Source organism: Lutjanus erythropterus, chromosome 10 (genome assembly GCF_056507025.1).
Source record: "Lutjanus erythropterus isolate fLutEry1 chromosome 10, fLutEry1.hap2, whole genome shotgun sequence".
In the NCBI taxonomy this organism is placed as follows: domain Eukaryota; kingdom Metazoa; phylum Chordata; class Actinopteri; order Lutjaniformes; family Lutjanidae; genus Lutjanus; species Lutjanus erythropterus.
In genome coordinates, this window is record NC_139326.1 from 35005643 (window position 1) to 35020924 (window position 15282).

A 15282-nucleotide genomic window follows, 5' to 3' on the forward strand; every position below is an offset into this window, starting at 1 on the left:
TACTGCTGCCATTATATGACCTACGTAAGCAAAAGAGACCCATTATGAGAAGATTGGCTATTTCCATTTAGTTATTCTTAATGTCACTGGGTCGGAGTCTCCTTGAAATTAGATGAGACAATCTGGTGTCATTTTCCCAGACAAAGTTACAATGACTATTATGTTAGTTAGCCATTTAAAAAGAAGCAGGAGGAGATTTTTATTTAGATAATTTTTATTTTCAATGGTATAGTTCCTGATTACTACGATACTGATGATACTGCTTTTGTCCACACACTTTGGAAAAAACTTTTATTCGACTTGGATGGATACTACTCATATCTGTTGACTATGAAGCTACTGCCTTGAGACAGCTTAGCATAGCTTAGCATAAAGTATTAACTCAGCAGAAAGACTAGAAACAGAGGGAAACAGCTAGCCTGTTCTGAGCTAACTCACAAATTAGTGGATTAATTAAGGGATGCGTGTGATTAGTCCTTCTAGTTGGTTAAACATATGAATATTTTATTAATTTGTGATGCTAGTTTACTGTTGCGTCTAAAAAACAACTACCTGCCACTAACTGGGGCTAATGCCTAGGGATGGATAGACTGATTGTGTGAGATCTAAACATCAATACTCACAAGCTGTTTAATCACTGTTGTAACAAAAAGTTTACCAAATGTCTTCTTACTTTATGACTAGTTGACTAGTCTACATTTAAATTTTTTGTTTAATTGACAGGGAAAGTAGTTGTTAGGTACTTCCCTACTAATTAATTCATTACATCTAATTTGTTTTATATAGAAAACACTGTAAAACAACAATTGTTGGTTTTATGGGGGTGTTATGTGCTTGACTATTCCTTGATTAGCAGCAGTGACCTCCTGGAGACTTCACTGTTTACTTGGCAAACTGATAATAAGACCCCAGGACAATGTGTGTTACTGAGCATTGCAGATTATAAAATTGGTTGATAGGTTTGTTCATTTTTTTTTCCATTCATTTATCTGGACAGAGCCAGATTAGCGAACTCCCCCTGTTTCCAGTCTTTATGCTAAGATAAGGTAACCATCTCCTGGCTGTAGCTTCCCATATAACAGACAGACTTTTTTACCCAAGTGTGGTACCACATAAGTTACTTTGGAAGTGTAGTACAGTGGCTACCCTTGCGTTTAAAGGACCGGTGTGTACAGTCATCTCACCCTCCCCTTACAAGTGGGTAGGAGAGCCTATCGGGGTTAGAGACCCTGCAAAAAACACAAAAGCCCATATCTAGAGCCAGTGTTTGTTTTGTCTGTTCTGGGCTACTGTATAAACATGGTGGCGCAGCATGGTGGCCTCCGTAGAAGAAGAGCCACACCCTCTCTAAATATAAAGGGCTCATTCCAGGGTAACAAAAACTAGTGAAAACGTACTCATGAGTATTATATTCCATTTATGCCATATTCTACCCATAAATTCCAGTAAATCTTACACACTTGACCTTTAAACATTCATAATCATTTTTGTAGATTTTTTGCAGTTCACGTTGACATAGCTGGCAAGTGCCCTTTTCTGAATCGTATTTGAGTGAACTCCACCCACCTGGCACTCACAGGAGGTTAAAACAAACTGTCAGGATTATATGCAAATACTATTTGACCCAGGTGTGACGTGGTCTAACAGCAGTGCGGCGGCGGTGGTGTGAATTGGAGCAGCTCTAGCTGATGGAGAGTAAAAGTGAAGGAGCAGCAGTCGGTGGTAAACAGATGGAGGGAGATGCCAGGTGATAGCAGCCCCACAGTGCTTCCCTGTCAGAGGCCGCGTGCTCGGCTCACGTTCATAGCGCCGGGTCACGGAGGTCACAGGCTCCACCCGCCCAGCTCCCCTCAGTCTGGACGCTCCAACACACACATGCACATGAACACACACACACTCTGTCTGCCTGTTCCGCCCTTAACTGATATTCAGCCCAAGGAGGCCAGATAAGAGTTCATGTTGGATCTTTCATATGGACAGACGCCAATGTGCGCTCTTCCCCGCACCAAGCCGCTCCCCCACTCCCTCCCTCCCTCAATGGCTGGGGGGATTGCCAGTAATAATGTTGAAGCCAGACTAGACTGCAGTGATTGAGGCCATTGATTGTGGTGTGATTTGATTTATTGATCAGCCTCCCCCCCTTCTCAAATGTGGCGTCTGAGGATGCGGGGCTAATCTGAGGCAGCTATGGACAATCTTGCTCCTCACAGAGAATGGGAGGCGACAAGGAATGCACGAAAGGAAACTACACTTATCTTAATCACACACACTGGCCCCCGCTCTGCCTTTGCTGCAGCCCCCGTGTGCGGATGTCAGCGCACATGTGTCTCCGCGCACGCATGTGTGCCCACCACCCCGCTCTTTTGTGCGAGACCTTGCGTGCGAGTGTGTGTGTGTGTGTGTGTGTTTTTTTTTTGCATCGGTGTGCGTATGCGGTGGGGGTTGTGAGGCAGTACAGTCACCAGGCAGAACAGAGTGGATCTATAAATTGATGGAATTCAAAGCCTCCAGCATCGATTACCATTATAACAAACAGCAGCACACAGAATGTCTGATTATTTTTAGACAAAGATTCTGTGCTCTCAGCAGCAATTCTGCTGATGCTGTCACACTTTCAGACATCTGCCTATGATTGCAATTAGATGGGATACAAAAAGAAAAATAATACCCCATCTGCATTTTCCCCTCTCTCCTCCTCCTCCCTATTTTTTCCTCTTTAATTTGTGCTGTCCAAGCCCAGTGCACACAATAGTGATTTTGACTCAGTCTACCTCATTGCGGTACCCAGGTAGTTTTTTTTCCCAGTTGTCAACATTTTCCACCATGGGTTGTCTTTGTGAAAGGCCAGAAAATAGCTTACCACTACAGATGTAATCAAGACAAGCTAGGTTTAATGAATCAATGTCAAATCTACTCCAACACAATACATTAGTGAGTCCCGCATTTTTACCTAAAACATTCGCACTTGCACAGATTGTTGCAGTGAATCTCTCTGCTTGGATTCTTGTCAAGAGCATTGTCTTTGCAGGATTTGATTATTAGACTTTCTACCCTCTGTTTTCCTACAATAGACATAACTTGCTTCCCATCATTTAAATGAAGCACAACATACTTGACATCCAGCTTATGTCATAATCCTCAGTGCTTTGTCTTGTTACAGATTTGTTGCCACTGCCGGCCTTCATTTTTCTTGCCCGATTTATCCCTCACCCGATAGAGTCTGAAGGGACCACTCCCTGCGATCTTTGCTGCAACACACTTGCATAAACCTGAGACCTCTTAATGCAGTATATATATGGCTGCCTGTCAGATCATGTGAGGTGGTCAGAGCCAGCATTTGTAAGCCAAGGGACATGTGAGTCGTGGTTTCACAGCTTTGTTTTCAGCAGTTCATTGAGCTTCAAGTGCATTTACTAGCTGCCAGTAGGCTGCAGGTCTGTCCTGTTGAAGCCAATAAACTTCTTGTTTCGTGCTCTTTGTTTTTGAGTCACTGAGATTGCTTTCCCCTCTCAGATTGGCTCGACCATGCCAGGACTGGTTCCATGTTCAAAATCGCTCTTTTCCTGTCCCTCCAGCCCCAATGACAGCTCCGCCCTCCCCAGAGGAAACTCATCAATTATGGCTGGATGTTTGACTGGCAGAGGCTTAATGACAGGAGCTGTGTATTGACCTGACTGCCACACACTGAAAATTTGGTCCCAATCGTCTTTTTTAAAACCTGTCAAATGATTACCAACAAACTCTCCTTTGCGCAGGGAGCTGAACTTGCCTTTTCCCCCTTTTTTCAGTGTTCAGGTCTTCAGAAACATCTGCGTGTTCATGCAAATGACTTCATGAAGGATGAAGCTCAACATAATGGAGGGAGATAAGTGAATTTTATCAGGGATCTCAAAGGTGCCCTGGTTGTAGGTTGAAATGGATCACATCTGATTAGGAGGCAGAGGAAAAATCTTCTTTAGTATCTTTTGTCTCCTGAGATAGTGTTGTGAAACACTACACTGTGGAGTTCCTCCCATCATCAATCTGAGCAAGACAACCAAAGTAGCAAACAGTCTGTTCTGCTTCACTTCTTTCCAGAAAGACAGACAGTAGGTTTCATTTGATGGGCTGTTGCCCAGGCTCCCCTCCCTCGTAATGGTCTAGAAACTGTGGGGGTGCTTTCAAAATAACCATGCCATTATGACAGCACTGTTTGGCTTGCATACAGCATGAGCACTCACCATTCTCATCAGCTGAGCCGCAATAAAAAAGTGAACCCAGCTCTACGGCAAGGCCGCTGAAGCACTGGCGGACTTAGAATCACCACACTGTTATATCTTAAGTACTTATAAAATCCACTCAAAGTCACTTCTAGAGGAATTTTCTCTTGGCAAGATTAGCCGGTCTGGGGCCATTTGAATCTAGTGGAGGTTGGCCAGCTTCTGAAAGCCCACTCTCTAATCTCCAGGAAGGCTCATCCCAGATGGACTGTAAGGACTAACAGGAATTTATAAAGTCCTGTCGCCTTATCCTGTACTGCTGTGGCCTTTTTCAGTGACAGTACGACTTACCAGGAATGGCACATTTCCCCACTAACCAAATGTATCCTAACATTTTGATACTTTGTAACTGTAGGAGTAGGAAAGTCTTTTGTCTGTTTTTGTAACATTGTAGTTTATTTTGAATTGTACACCGTCCTGGTGCCGTAAATAATCACCTAATGTGTATTAATCCGTGGTTGAAAATATTCCCCATCAAATATGCAAGTTCTGCCTCCTTGTGTAACATTTTCTAAAAACTGCAGTGTTCAGCTGTTTCAGGCAATTACTCTGCCTTTTTTTTTAAAAAAAGTGAATATATATATTTGTGACACATATTTGTAAAGATTAACATCTTCAGCAGGAACTAAAAGGCTGGAGGCTGAGTGCCTCAGACACTAGGGAAGTAAGAAAGTATTAAGAGATGGACTAACACACAAATATACACAACGGTAGCCTTGTCTTTTGAATCCACTTGTATTTTATGTCAAGTAACCATGCACATAATCACTGTGTGAGAAGAAAGAGTGAAAGTAGCCTAATTTTGCATGGGGCTGTAAAAGGAGGATGGATGGGTGGCTGTGAAAAGTGTTGGACACTAGAGCTGCAATGATTGATTGATGAATTGATCATTAATCGATTGTTAAATTGATCACCAGCTGTTTTGATCGGTTTTAGTTTGAATAATGAAAATAATTGTTACAGAAACTACTTGGAAAAATAGGTATTTTTGTACTGACAAGATTGTGACAGGAAAAATGATCAACAGATTAATCAACTTTGAAAATAATCATCAGTTGCAGTCCTGTCGGAGACCACTGTTTGCACCCCAGCTCCAATGTTGATTTTCTTTTAACCATGAGCCAAATCTTTCCCTTACCTTCATCAACTGGTTTGGTAATGCATTGACTAGGGGTGTCACAGAATTGCGGACGAGTTGACACTGCATCATTGTCAGCTAATGCTTCATCTTTGGTCAGCTATGCTAAATAAACAGAACTCCCCTTCAAGAGAGCAGTGGAGGTTTTACTACAGTCAGACAGTATCTCCAGATCAGACAACCTTCCTCATTTAGGTTTAGTCCAATCAGATCGTGGCTCATTTGTAAACAACCTCTTGGAGCCAATCTCTGGACTCTGGTATTTCATCTACCCCCAGGATGGTCCCGCCTAAATTACTTTTAACCTCTACTGATGCTATTTGAGACCTTTATGACGATAATTGATTCATTGTTATTGGGTAAAAAATATATCTCCCGCAACTAGTTGACTAGAGGACTAGTTGACTGCTTTTTGGGACTAGTCGATGACAGAAAAACAGTCATGAAAGCCCTAACACTAACACATAATGAATCCCGCAGATCAGGGTGCCAGTCAAAAAAAACTCATATGATGTTTTGGATGGCTGTATAAAATTATTTATTGTGTCACTTACTTTGTACACAAAGTATATACACAAGTATATCAGACTTTTTTGTTGTGTGAGACATGCAAGTAAGAGATGCTTCTAACAGTTGTACCCTTGACCTGAAGCCTTTATTTATGCTTCAAGTGTGTTTTTTTTCAACAATGTGCATAAATGCAAGGTTGGTGCCCAACAAAAAGGCACAGAATAAATATTTTTTTTTGTATATTTGCAGGTGATGCAAAAAAGGTGATGCAAAAAAGAAGGATACGGTAGCATTGTAGTTTTCTGTAGCTAGATTAATTGCTTTAGTAAAAAGTATCCTATGGCTATGCAGTATTGGTTAAAAACAGCCGACTTTACTGATGGGTTCAGTGTAAAAGACTGAATGGCTTAATTGTCAGTCATATGTGTCAGTGTTGTTGGAAAAAGACATTAGGACACTGCACAGAAAGTTTGGCTGCTAATGCGCAGACAAGATGGAACCAGTATAGACTGTCGCTTCGGTGTTGTGCTGTCGTTGTGCGAGCGGAACGCTGATGTGACCTCTAGACAGCGTTTGACGACTTGTTGACAATGTGTTATTTCTCTGAATTTGATTAATTAATTGCCAGAAGAAATGGATTACTCGGCTAACGCAGTTCACAGTATCACGATTAAATGTACAGATGGGAGTTGTAAATACTTCATTGATACCATTGCCATTATTGATTCTGCTCATCTGTCCTTTTCTTTATTGATTGCCTCATTGATTCTTTATTGATGAATATTGATTCCTGATCAATTTTAGTTGTAGCCTGAGAGCTAGCTATAGAGTCTGTCATCATTTAAAATGGATGAAATGAGGAAATGTTCGCACAGCATTCATTTTCAGATAACTGACGTGCTGAGTAACACTCGTGCATAGAGTATCAAATACATGGCATCCCTGGCAAATTTAAGCCCATGTTGCAGAGATATTTTGCATATTACTCACTTGAAATTATTATTTTAAAGCTGTTTCAACCAGCGATGTTGTAATTCTTCGTGAAATGAAGTCACGCTTCGGACCGGTTCCTCCTCTCCACCATGACGCCTTCTTATTGCAAGTTTCCTGCAGTGTAGACGCAGTTATGTCATAATTTCTCAATGTGCAACGGTCAGAAAAACATCCCAGCATTGATTAAAAATTGTCCATAAGTGTGAATGTGAGAGCGAGTGGTTGTCTGTCTCTATGTGTCACCCCTGCGATGAACCGTCAAGGATAAGCGGTTACAGACAATGACTGAATGAATGAATGAATGATAAAAGGAATTGACAAGCTAAAGTATACATAAGATATATGATTCCAGTGGCGTGAAAAAATTTGGAACCAGTTCTCAATGGTTCTGATTCCTGATTCCAGTCCCTAATTAAATGTAAGACTTGCTGCCAGCACAGTGTCCCAGCAAACCTTTACTGCCAAGCTAACATAATCCAGGTGCCTTGCTCATGGACATGTTGGAAAATTGTCATGTTATAGTGTAGCATCTCAGCTTGTAACACTGCAGCTCACCTCAGACTGTACATTCAGTTCTACTGTAGCCACTGTCTGACTCGTCAATCCAGGGACTTGAACCAGCAGCCCTTCAATTAACGGCCTACTTCTCTGACTGACAGGCTGCCACCATCCCGCGAGGCCGCCACTGTCGAAGTTTCACCCTTCCATTTTCTCTCCTTTTTTTTTTCCTCATGTGATGATTTATTAAATTGCCTTTAAGTAAGACTGCAGATTAATTAAAACACAGTCAATTTAATTTCCCGGCGTCATATATAAATTCGCAGTGGTAATTGAATCCCCTACTCCACTTTTTTATATTGTAACCCAGCAGTTACAAGAGAAGATCCTCATCAATTACTGCGAATCACAGTCAGAATGAAGAGGAGGTGAATGTACAGTTGTCTGTTCCAGCGCTGCTCAGTACAGGAGAGTAGAGTTTGAATCTGTTTTTCTTTTTTTCTTTTTTTTTTTTCTGTTTGCTGAAAGAGCCGGGAATTGGATGACTGATCGATAATATCGGATTTGCGGATGGCATGTGGTGCAGCTGAGTCCAGCATGAATGCAAGGTTCTGATGAAGGGGCCCTGCTACACAGACAGCTTTGAATAGTGGATCAGACGCGTTGCCGGGGTGGAGCTCTCATTTCGTTTATAACACAGACATGTAAAGAAGAAGCAAACGTGCAGAGACATTAATGGAATAGCGATTAGGGCTGTTGTTGTAGCAAAAGGGTAATTTGGTTAAAGCTATGCAGGCTGCTGTCATGTATTGAAAATCTGTGCGGATCAATATAAAGATCGGCGCAGGCGATGGGAGAGAGATTGAAAAGAGGCTGAAAATAGATCTGACCCGTTGTAATTACGACAGCAAGTGAGGCGTTTGTATGTTTGAATCAGGTCTTGGCCGGGCTTAAAAAACAGCCTTTCATTTCAGGAAGAAGCTCTATTTGTTTGCAAGGGTGTTTGTCAGGTTATTGGGTCTCTACACGTGACTCCCCCTCCCCCCCTTTCTCCCCCTTTCTCCCTCTCTCTCTCTACCCCCTCCCTTGCTGGTGCTCTATAGCCGTTGCAAGCGTATTGATTATTTCAAATACTGATTATCTAAAAGGCCTTCTGCTACTGTAGGCATTGGATTTATTTTGGCTTAATTATTTATGGGCCAGGGCTAGCTGTAAGTATTACTGCTGTGAGATCATGAAGGATTACATTGTTAATATTCAGCAGTGTATTTTTATTTATGTACACTCTAAGCTTTACTGGATGAGCGTTGGCAGGCTCCCTAAAGTGCCGTCTCTTTCTCTCCGCTCTCTTCTTCCTCTCACCGTTTTCCGTCTCTCTTTTGTGTGTGTGTGTGTGTGTGTGTGTTTCGTAGAGGGAGCTAAACTCTGTAGCATCTGAGCTGGCTGGTCGACAAGAGGAGAGTGAACATTCCCACAAGCACCTGGTAGAGCTGAGCAGGGAGTTCAAGAGAAATGTCCCTGAGGTGAGTCTACCAACCAACCCCCCCACCACCACCGACCCACCCTCCATCCTCACTATTCTCTCCTCTCAACTCAATGTGTCGTTTTCCTCATCCTCACTTCAGTAGGTACTCGCTGTCTGTGTCTCCCCCGCACATACCTTTCTACAGGGAATTATTTATTTCTTTTGTAAAATCTGCATTAGTATATATTAACGGCGCACAACACAAGTCAGGGTTAGCCCCCCTTCCTCCTCCCCTCCTCCCTCCCCTCCTCTTCCAGTAGCTCAGTTAATATTTAAATGCTGAGGCCTTGCAGTAACGTTAGCCTCTGGCTCAGTGTGATGAGAGGCCAGGGGGCTCATTTACAAAAAGGTAAGCACAACTTTGCTGCTTTACTTTCAACTCCAAAAGCCAAAGCACCACTTTATGAAAAAGTTATCTGGGTGTCAGAATTGGCAGCTTATATTGACTTTCTCCAAAATTCCTGTGATGTAACAGGAACAGGTGTCTCTCCAAACCCGCAAGGAACAGGACTCTGACTAAACACAATCTGATGAATGTTAATGAAGATGAGCCCCCGTGCTACAGCAGCCCTCCAACATGACAACTGCAAGCACACACACTAGCGACAAATGCATGGCAGAAAATGAGAACAAAGATGGGGCAAGTGTACGTCTTCACACATTAAAAGATAGGTTTGCTTTTTTTAAAGGGGTAGTTCACTCCAAAATTTAAAAACAACAACATATTTTTCCTCTTGCCTGTAGTGCTATTTATCCATCTAGATTTATTTGGTGTGAGTTTCAGAGTTTTATCTGCCCTAGAGAGTTCTGCCTTCTCTTGAATATAATTGAACTAGATGGCACTCAACTTGTGGTGCTCAAAAGCTATAAAAAATACGTTTGAAAAACTCGACAGCAGTGTCTCTTTCCAGAAATCATGACTGAGTTACTCAAGATCACTGTCAAACAAGTTACTGAAAAGTCACTGAATTACTTTAACAGTTAGTGCATATAAAGTAAAGTTACTGGGGAAAGTAACTTGTATGTTACGTTTAATGTCTGCTTTAATTCCCTTAAAATTATTTTAGTGATCATTTTCAGATTTTTATCTATCATTGTACCCATTATCACTACCAGGAGTAATTAAATAATAAAAAATAATAAAACTCTCAACCACCAGAGTGCAGCAACAACTAGCATTCCTATATGTAAGCTACACTTTGGTGGTTTTTTGTTATTTCCTGAGGCGTGATGGTTCTGGACATACAAGGTTTGTTAAAAAGCGAGCTCACATTGCTTGAACTGTCTAGCGCCACAGTAAAGTTGGGTGATGTTGCATCATAGACTGAGGAATAAGCTGCGTTTGTTTGTTATGTCTGCTGTCCTCTGCAGTTGTCCACTGTTTTCACATAAGACAAAACGAGTAACAAGCCCATTTAAATTTCAGTAATTGTAATTGCTTTATTAATTTATTAATTATTATTGCCATTCTCCACCACTGAGCTGTAACGTTAGCACCACTGAGCTAGTTAGAGCGTTGGTATAGTTTGCGGGTGTAGTTTGGTAGAAAGAAAATAGTTCCTACGTGAAACTGCTCCTAACAAGGTCTGTGGATTATCTTGAATAACTGGGTCCTGATTTCTGGAAAGAGACACTGCTGTTGAGTTTTTTTAATTAATTTTTTGGTGCTTTGAGCATCACAAGCTGCATGCCATTTAGTTCCATTATATTGGAGAGAAGGCAGACATCTCTATGGTCGAGACCTTCAAAGCTCTGCAACCATCTAGATGGATAAACAGCCCTAGAGGCCCGAGGAAAAATATGAACTGCCCCTTAAGTCTGTCTTATAACAATGCTCAGCAGCACATATGTATATCAAAAGAATTTTTGCTTGCTGCAATTGTTCTTTTTGCCTATACTGGCCGTGAAAAGATCCTTTCTTAAGTGATTCCAATGAGAGAGATTAGGGACAAAATCCACAATCGTCGTTCTTTGCCAAAATGCATTCTAAAGTTCAGCCCAAGCTAATATGAGGCTTCAGCAGTCTGAGTTAGCCAAATGAAGTGGAGATCTTCCAGAATCAAAGTGTTTTTGGTACAAAACTCCCTCTGTGTTACGTTCCCTCTAAAGACCATAAAGCACACATGCAAATGGCACTACTTAGAGCAAAATCCTTTTATACTCCACCTCCCTGAGCAGGACTAGACACCCAAGTTTATACTAAGTGTAACATAGAAGCTCTTTTACTATCAACATGATTGCTTCTGTCTCTCAGATTAATATTTTATGTACTTGACATCTGCAATTGATCAATTAATATGTTAACTTTTTCATGTTAATACTATAGCAGTCATAATATTTGACGTACACTACTGTTTTTAATACTGCATTGGGATTTTTCTTTCAAGTTTGCTGTCTATGCATCACTGTTATTTTCCATATTCTGCTTTACATTTAGGATGTGCTGAGACCTCATTCCACCTTTACTTTTGTAAGGCAAAATGGCAATTAAGGGGGATTGAACTGAATACATGAAAAGCAAAATCTATGAATGATACAGATATGATTTTGTCCTTTTTTATCATCTTCTTTGAAATGATCATCCATTGACATCTAAGCTGAAGTCAAAGAGAATATTTTTATATTTTATAAATGAGCCCTCAGGCTATTTGCTGTGGCTATGCTGCCTGCCTATCTCAGCCCGAGTATGTAGTGTAGTGCTGTAATCTTGTCAGTATAATACAGGCGTTTAAGACAGGATCAGGCTGTCACCACTGGCAGCACAATCCCCTTACCTGAGGCTGTGGGAGCTCGCACAAGTCTGGATCTCTGAGCTCTAAACGCAAGCTAGTGGAAAGCCCCACTTTTCAAACATGCCCACTCAAACCCTTTAGGTTTAACCACTAATACCCACAGCCCATAACAACATACCTCACTCACACACACATGCAGTGTAAGAGGAGCTATGGAAAGAATCCATTAACATTAAAGATTTTCAGTCTCTCGTTTTTTTTCTGCGGAGCCGTTTGTGCCTCAGCGGGGCGAGACTGATTCCTAAACAGGTGGAGCATCTGCGAAGGAGAAAATGCTGAGACTGAGTTTACTTTTTTTGTCTGTGTGCATAGGAAGTCCGGGAGATGGTGGCACCTGTTCTCAAGAGTTTCCAGGCCCAGGTGAGTCACATGTCTGTGCATTCTACAGATATATGAAGCATTTACAGATACACATTCAGCAGAATCAAGGCTCATTTATGCCCTCTTTATGTAAGAAGAGAGATACATCGGTCTGAAACAACATAATGAGTACGTGATGTACTTCAATGTGTCCCAGAGATATTATAGTTTTGTATTTTTCATTGGTTTTTATTTTTATTTTATTTTTTGTTCTCAACTCAGTTTAGTTTCCGTTAGTGTCCAGGGTGGGTTAGCTTGTTTTAGTTTAGTTAGTTTAGTTTAGTTCTTATTAGTTTCCGTGTTACTTATTTTGTTATAATATGGGGGATATTTGTCAGGCAAGATTTAAGAAGTTCAGAATAGGTATTACAATACAAACCCTTTGTGAAAGCATTTTAAATGATTTTTGATTATTTTTGTGAATGCACAGTATTATTTCAGTTAGTTGTCTTTTGTTTAAAGTGTTTTCTAAAGTCATTTTCACACCTAGTTTTGTTGTTTAGTTAAGTTTTAGTCAACTATAATAACCTTGATGCGTCCTATGAATTGGCATAGACGTTAAACAATGCATCCACTAGAGGGCACCACTCAAAGTCAAAAGTTCAAAGTTACAAGCTTCTGACAACAAACATGGTGATGCTGGAGGAGGTTGTAATACGGTACCACTTGAGAAAGTGGGAAAATCGAGGGCAGACGGTGGTGATCTGTGTGACCATTGAACGCATCGTGACAAGAACTTCTTTGTTGTATCCTGTGGTCATGTCTTGCTTGAGATATAGGTGGCACTGCTCTGTTTTTGTCTGTATACACATGCATAAGGACAAAATGAATGTAGAGTAAGAACAGAGGGCTCTGTCTGTATGCATATGCGTATCTAGTGTTAGACGCACAATATATAAATTCTGCCACTAGGGGTCCCTCACATTAAAACAATAACTAAAGATGTTTAATGATGTTGTGAAGTTGTGTGGGATCATGGGAGTTCACTGCCAACATAGCTGATAAAATCGATCTGCCATGACTCAGACAGATGTCATGTTCATAGACGAGGTAGTGTTAAAGGGACAGTTCAAAAATCAAAAATACATACTTTTCCTCTGACCAGCAATGCTATTTATCCATCTATATGACTTGTCTAGTTTTGGAGATATCATCTGTGGGGTTTTCTGCCTTCTCTCCAGTATAATAGAATTAGAAGACACTAATCCTGTGGTTCCCTGCTCAAAGCACCAACAGAAAAAACAAATTGGAAAAACTCAACAGCAGTGTCTCTTTCCAGAAATCATGACCTTATTGCTCAAAATGCTCCACAGACCTTGTGAGCAGTTGCATATAGAAACTACGTTTGTGGATTGTGTTGAGTAACCGGGTCATGATTTTTGGAAAGACGCTGGTTTTGAATTTTTCAAATGTATTTTTTTGGTGCTTTTAGCATCACGAGCTGAGTGCCATTTAGTCTCATTATATTGCAGAGAAGGCTGACATCTCTACAGCCGGTATTGCCAAAACTCTGCAACTCACACCAAAACTATGTAGATGGATGAACAGCACTACAGGCCAGGGGGAAAAACATTGAACTGTCCCTTTAAAGTTTTATTCACATTATTTTCAGTCACATTCGCCAGTGTCCTTCCTCACTCTTTTTCCCAGAATTAGTCCTGGCTAGTAGAAAATACGCTGGTACCTTAAATAAATTACAGATTTCTTTGTGTTTGAACATTTTTGGAAACATTTGGGATAATGTACACAACTCAACAAAATATATACCACGTCTCACGTTTTAGACATTTTTCTGCAGGAATGTTGAATATTATAGCTTTAATCGTAAATGAGCCTTAAAACATGGAAAGTATTTGTAGCATGTATTTTTATTGATGATTTCCTCAGCTTTCTTTGCTCCACATTCTAACATGCTGAAACAAGAGCCACTCCTGCTGGATATTGTATGTACATTGACCAGCGCAGATGTCTGCGCCTGTGGAATGAATGATTTGATAGATAGGGTGAGGAATCCACAGCATACTTCTCGTCCTACTGCTCATCTGCTGCTTATTGACTGATGCCTTTTCTGTCAAAGTGAAGTAGCATCTATCTGCCATTAGATGATCAGATATCTGGCTTCTCATATTTTCTTGGCCGAGACAAGCCCTCATTTCCTGTTGTGATGGTGCATTCACCGTGCCCCCTCTGACGTCGCCATATTGAAAAAGTCATCTGATACCTACCAAGACTCTGCTCCAGCCATTAAACCAAGGTCATAAATCACATTTGTGAGCTGCGTTATGGTCCGCAAAGCAGAGGCTTATGGAAATGATACCACAAATATGTTTTCAGTCTCGCTCTCTCCCCTCTAAACTCCCGCTCAGCGCTAACCTGAAAGCCCTATCATCGGTAAACATGAGAACACTCAGCATGGATTGTTCAGTTCTCTTGGAAGTGATTATTGGCAGATTCTTTTTAATGCTTTATAATTGACTATGCCCAAGCAGCCGTGTTCCCTGGCAGGAGCTATCACATTCTTCAATACTACACTCCGCAATACTCTGTGGTTGATTTGTGTGCTAATTCAATTACTCTACTGTAAAGTCGCACAAATATCAGAAGCACCCTTCCATATCTTTATTGTGCAAACAGGAACCCACAGGATTAATTTAAGCACCATTGATGTTTGACAACTGGGAGTCTAGAGATGTTTCATAGTAGATAAAATAGATGGCTGATAATGAGCGATGATTTTTTTTTTTCCTTGTTAGCTGCAGGCCTCTCTGGGTACCTCTTGGTCTCTCTTGTGTAACTTCCACACAGGCTTATGTTCTGCACATTGATAAGTAAGCCAGCTCGCGGTGGAAGGAGAAGGAAAAAAAAAAAAAAATCCCCGGCTATTTTTTTGATCTCGAGGTGCAGCGAGCAACTCGGCACACCATAATAATATAATCCTCTGGTGTTTTCTGATACACTTTGACCTTATTGGTAATGTCAAACAGCTTGCGGAGGCTTGTGAACTTTACCCAGCGGTAGTCTTCACGACCTCAGTGTAAGCTGTGGGACCTCGACCTGCTGCTGCAGGGGGAGGAATGCGAGGAGAAGGTGGAGTTGGATGTGCTTGTTTGGCTGTGTGGTTTGGGATAGACTAAAGCTCCCCCGCAGCTGCACTGTACAGGTGGTGAACGATAGAAAAGTCCTGGCCGTGTGTGTGTGTCTGTGTGT

The 15282-nt window shown here is 41.2% G+C and overlaps 1 protein-coding gene across 1 annotated transcript in view; it reads left to right on the top strand.

The window, feature by feature from the left end:
* cux2b (cut-like homeobox 2b) overlaps positions 1-15282 on the top strand; it is a 119143-nt gene that overhangs the window by 37445 nt on the left and 66416 nt on the right. The window contains exons 2-3 of the mRNA XM_084729161.1: positions 8811-8921; positions 12028-12075. Of these exons, the coding sequence (XP_084585287.1) occupies positions 8811-8921; positions 12028-12075 (159 nt within the window). The remainder of the gene's footprint in view (positions 1-8810; positions 8922-12027; positions 12076-15282) is intronic.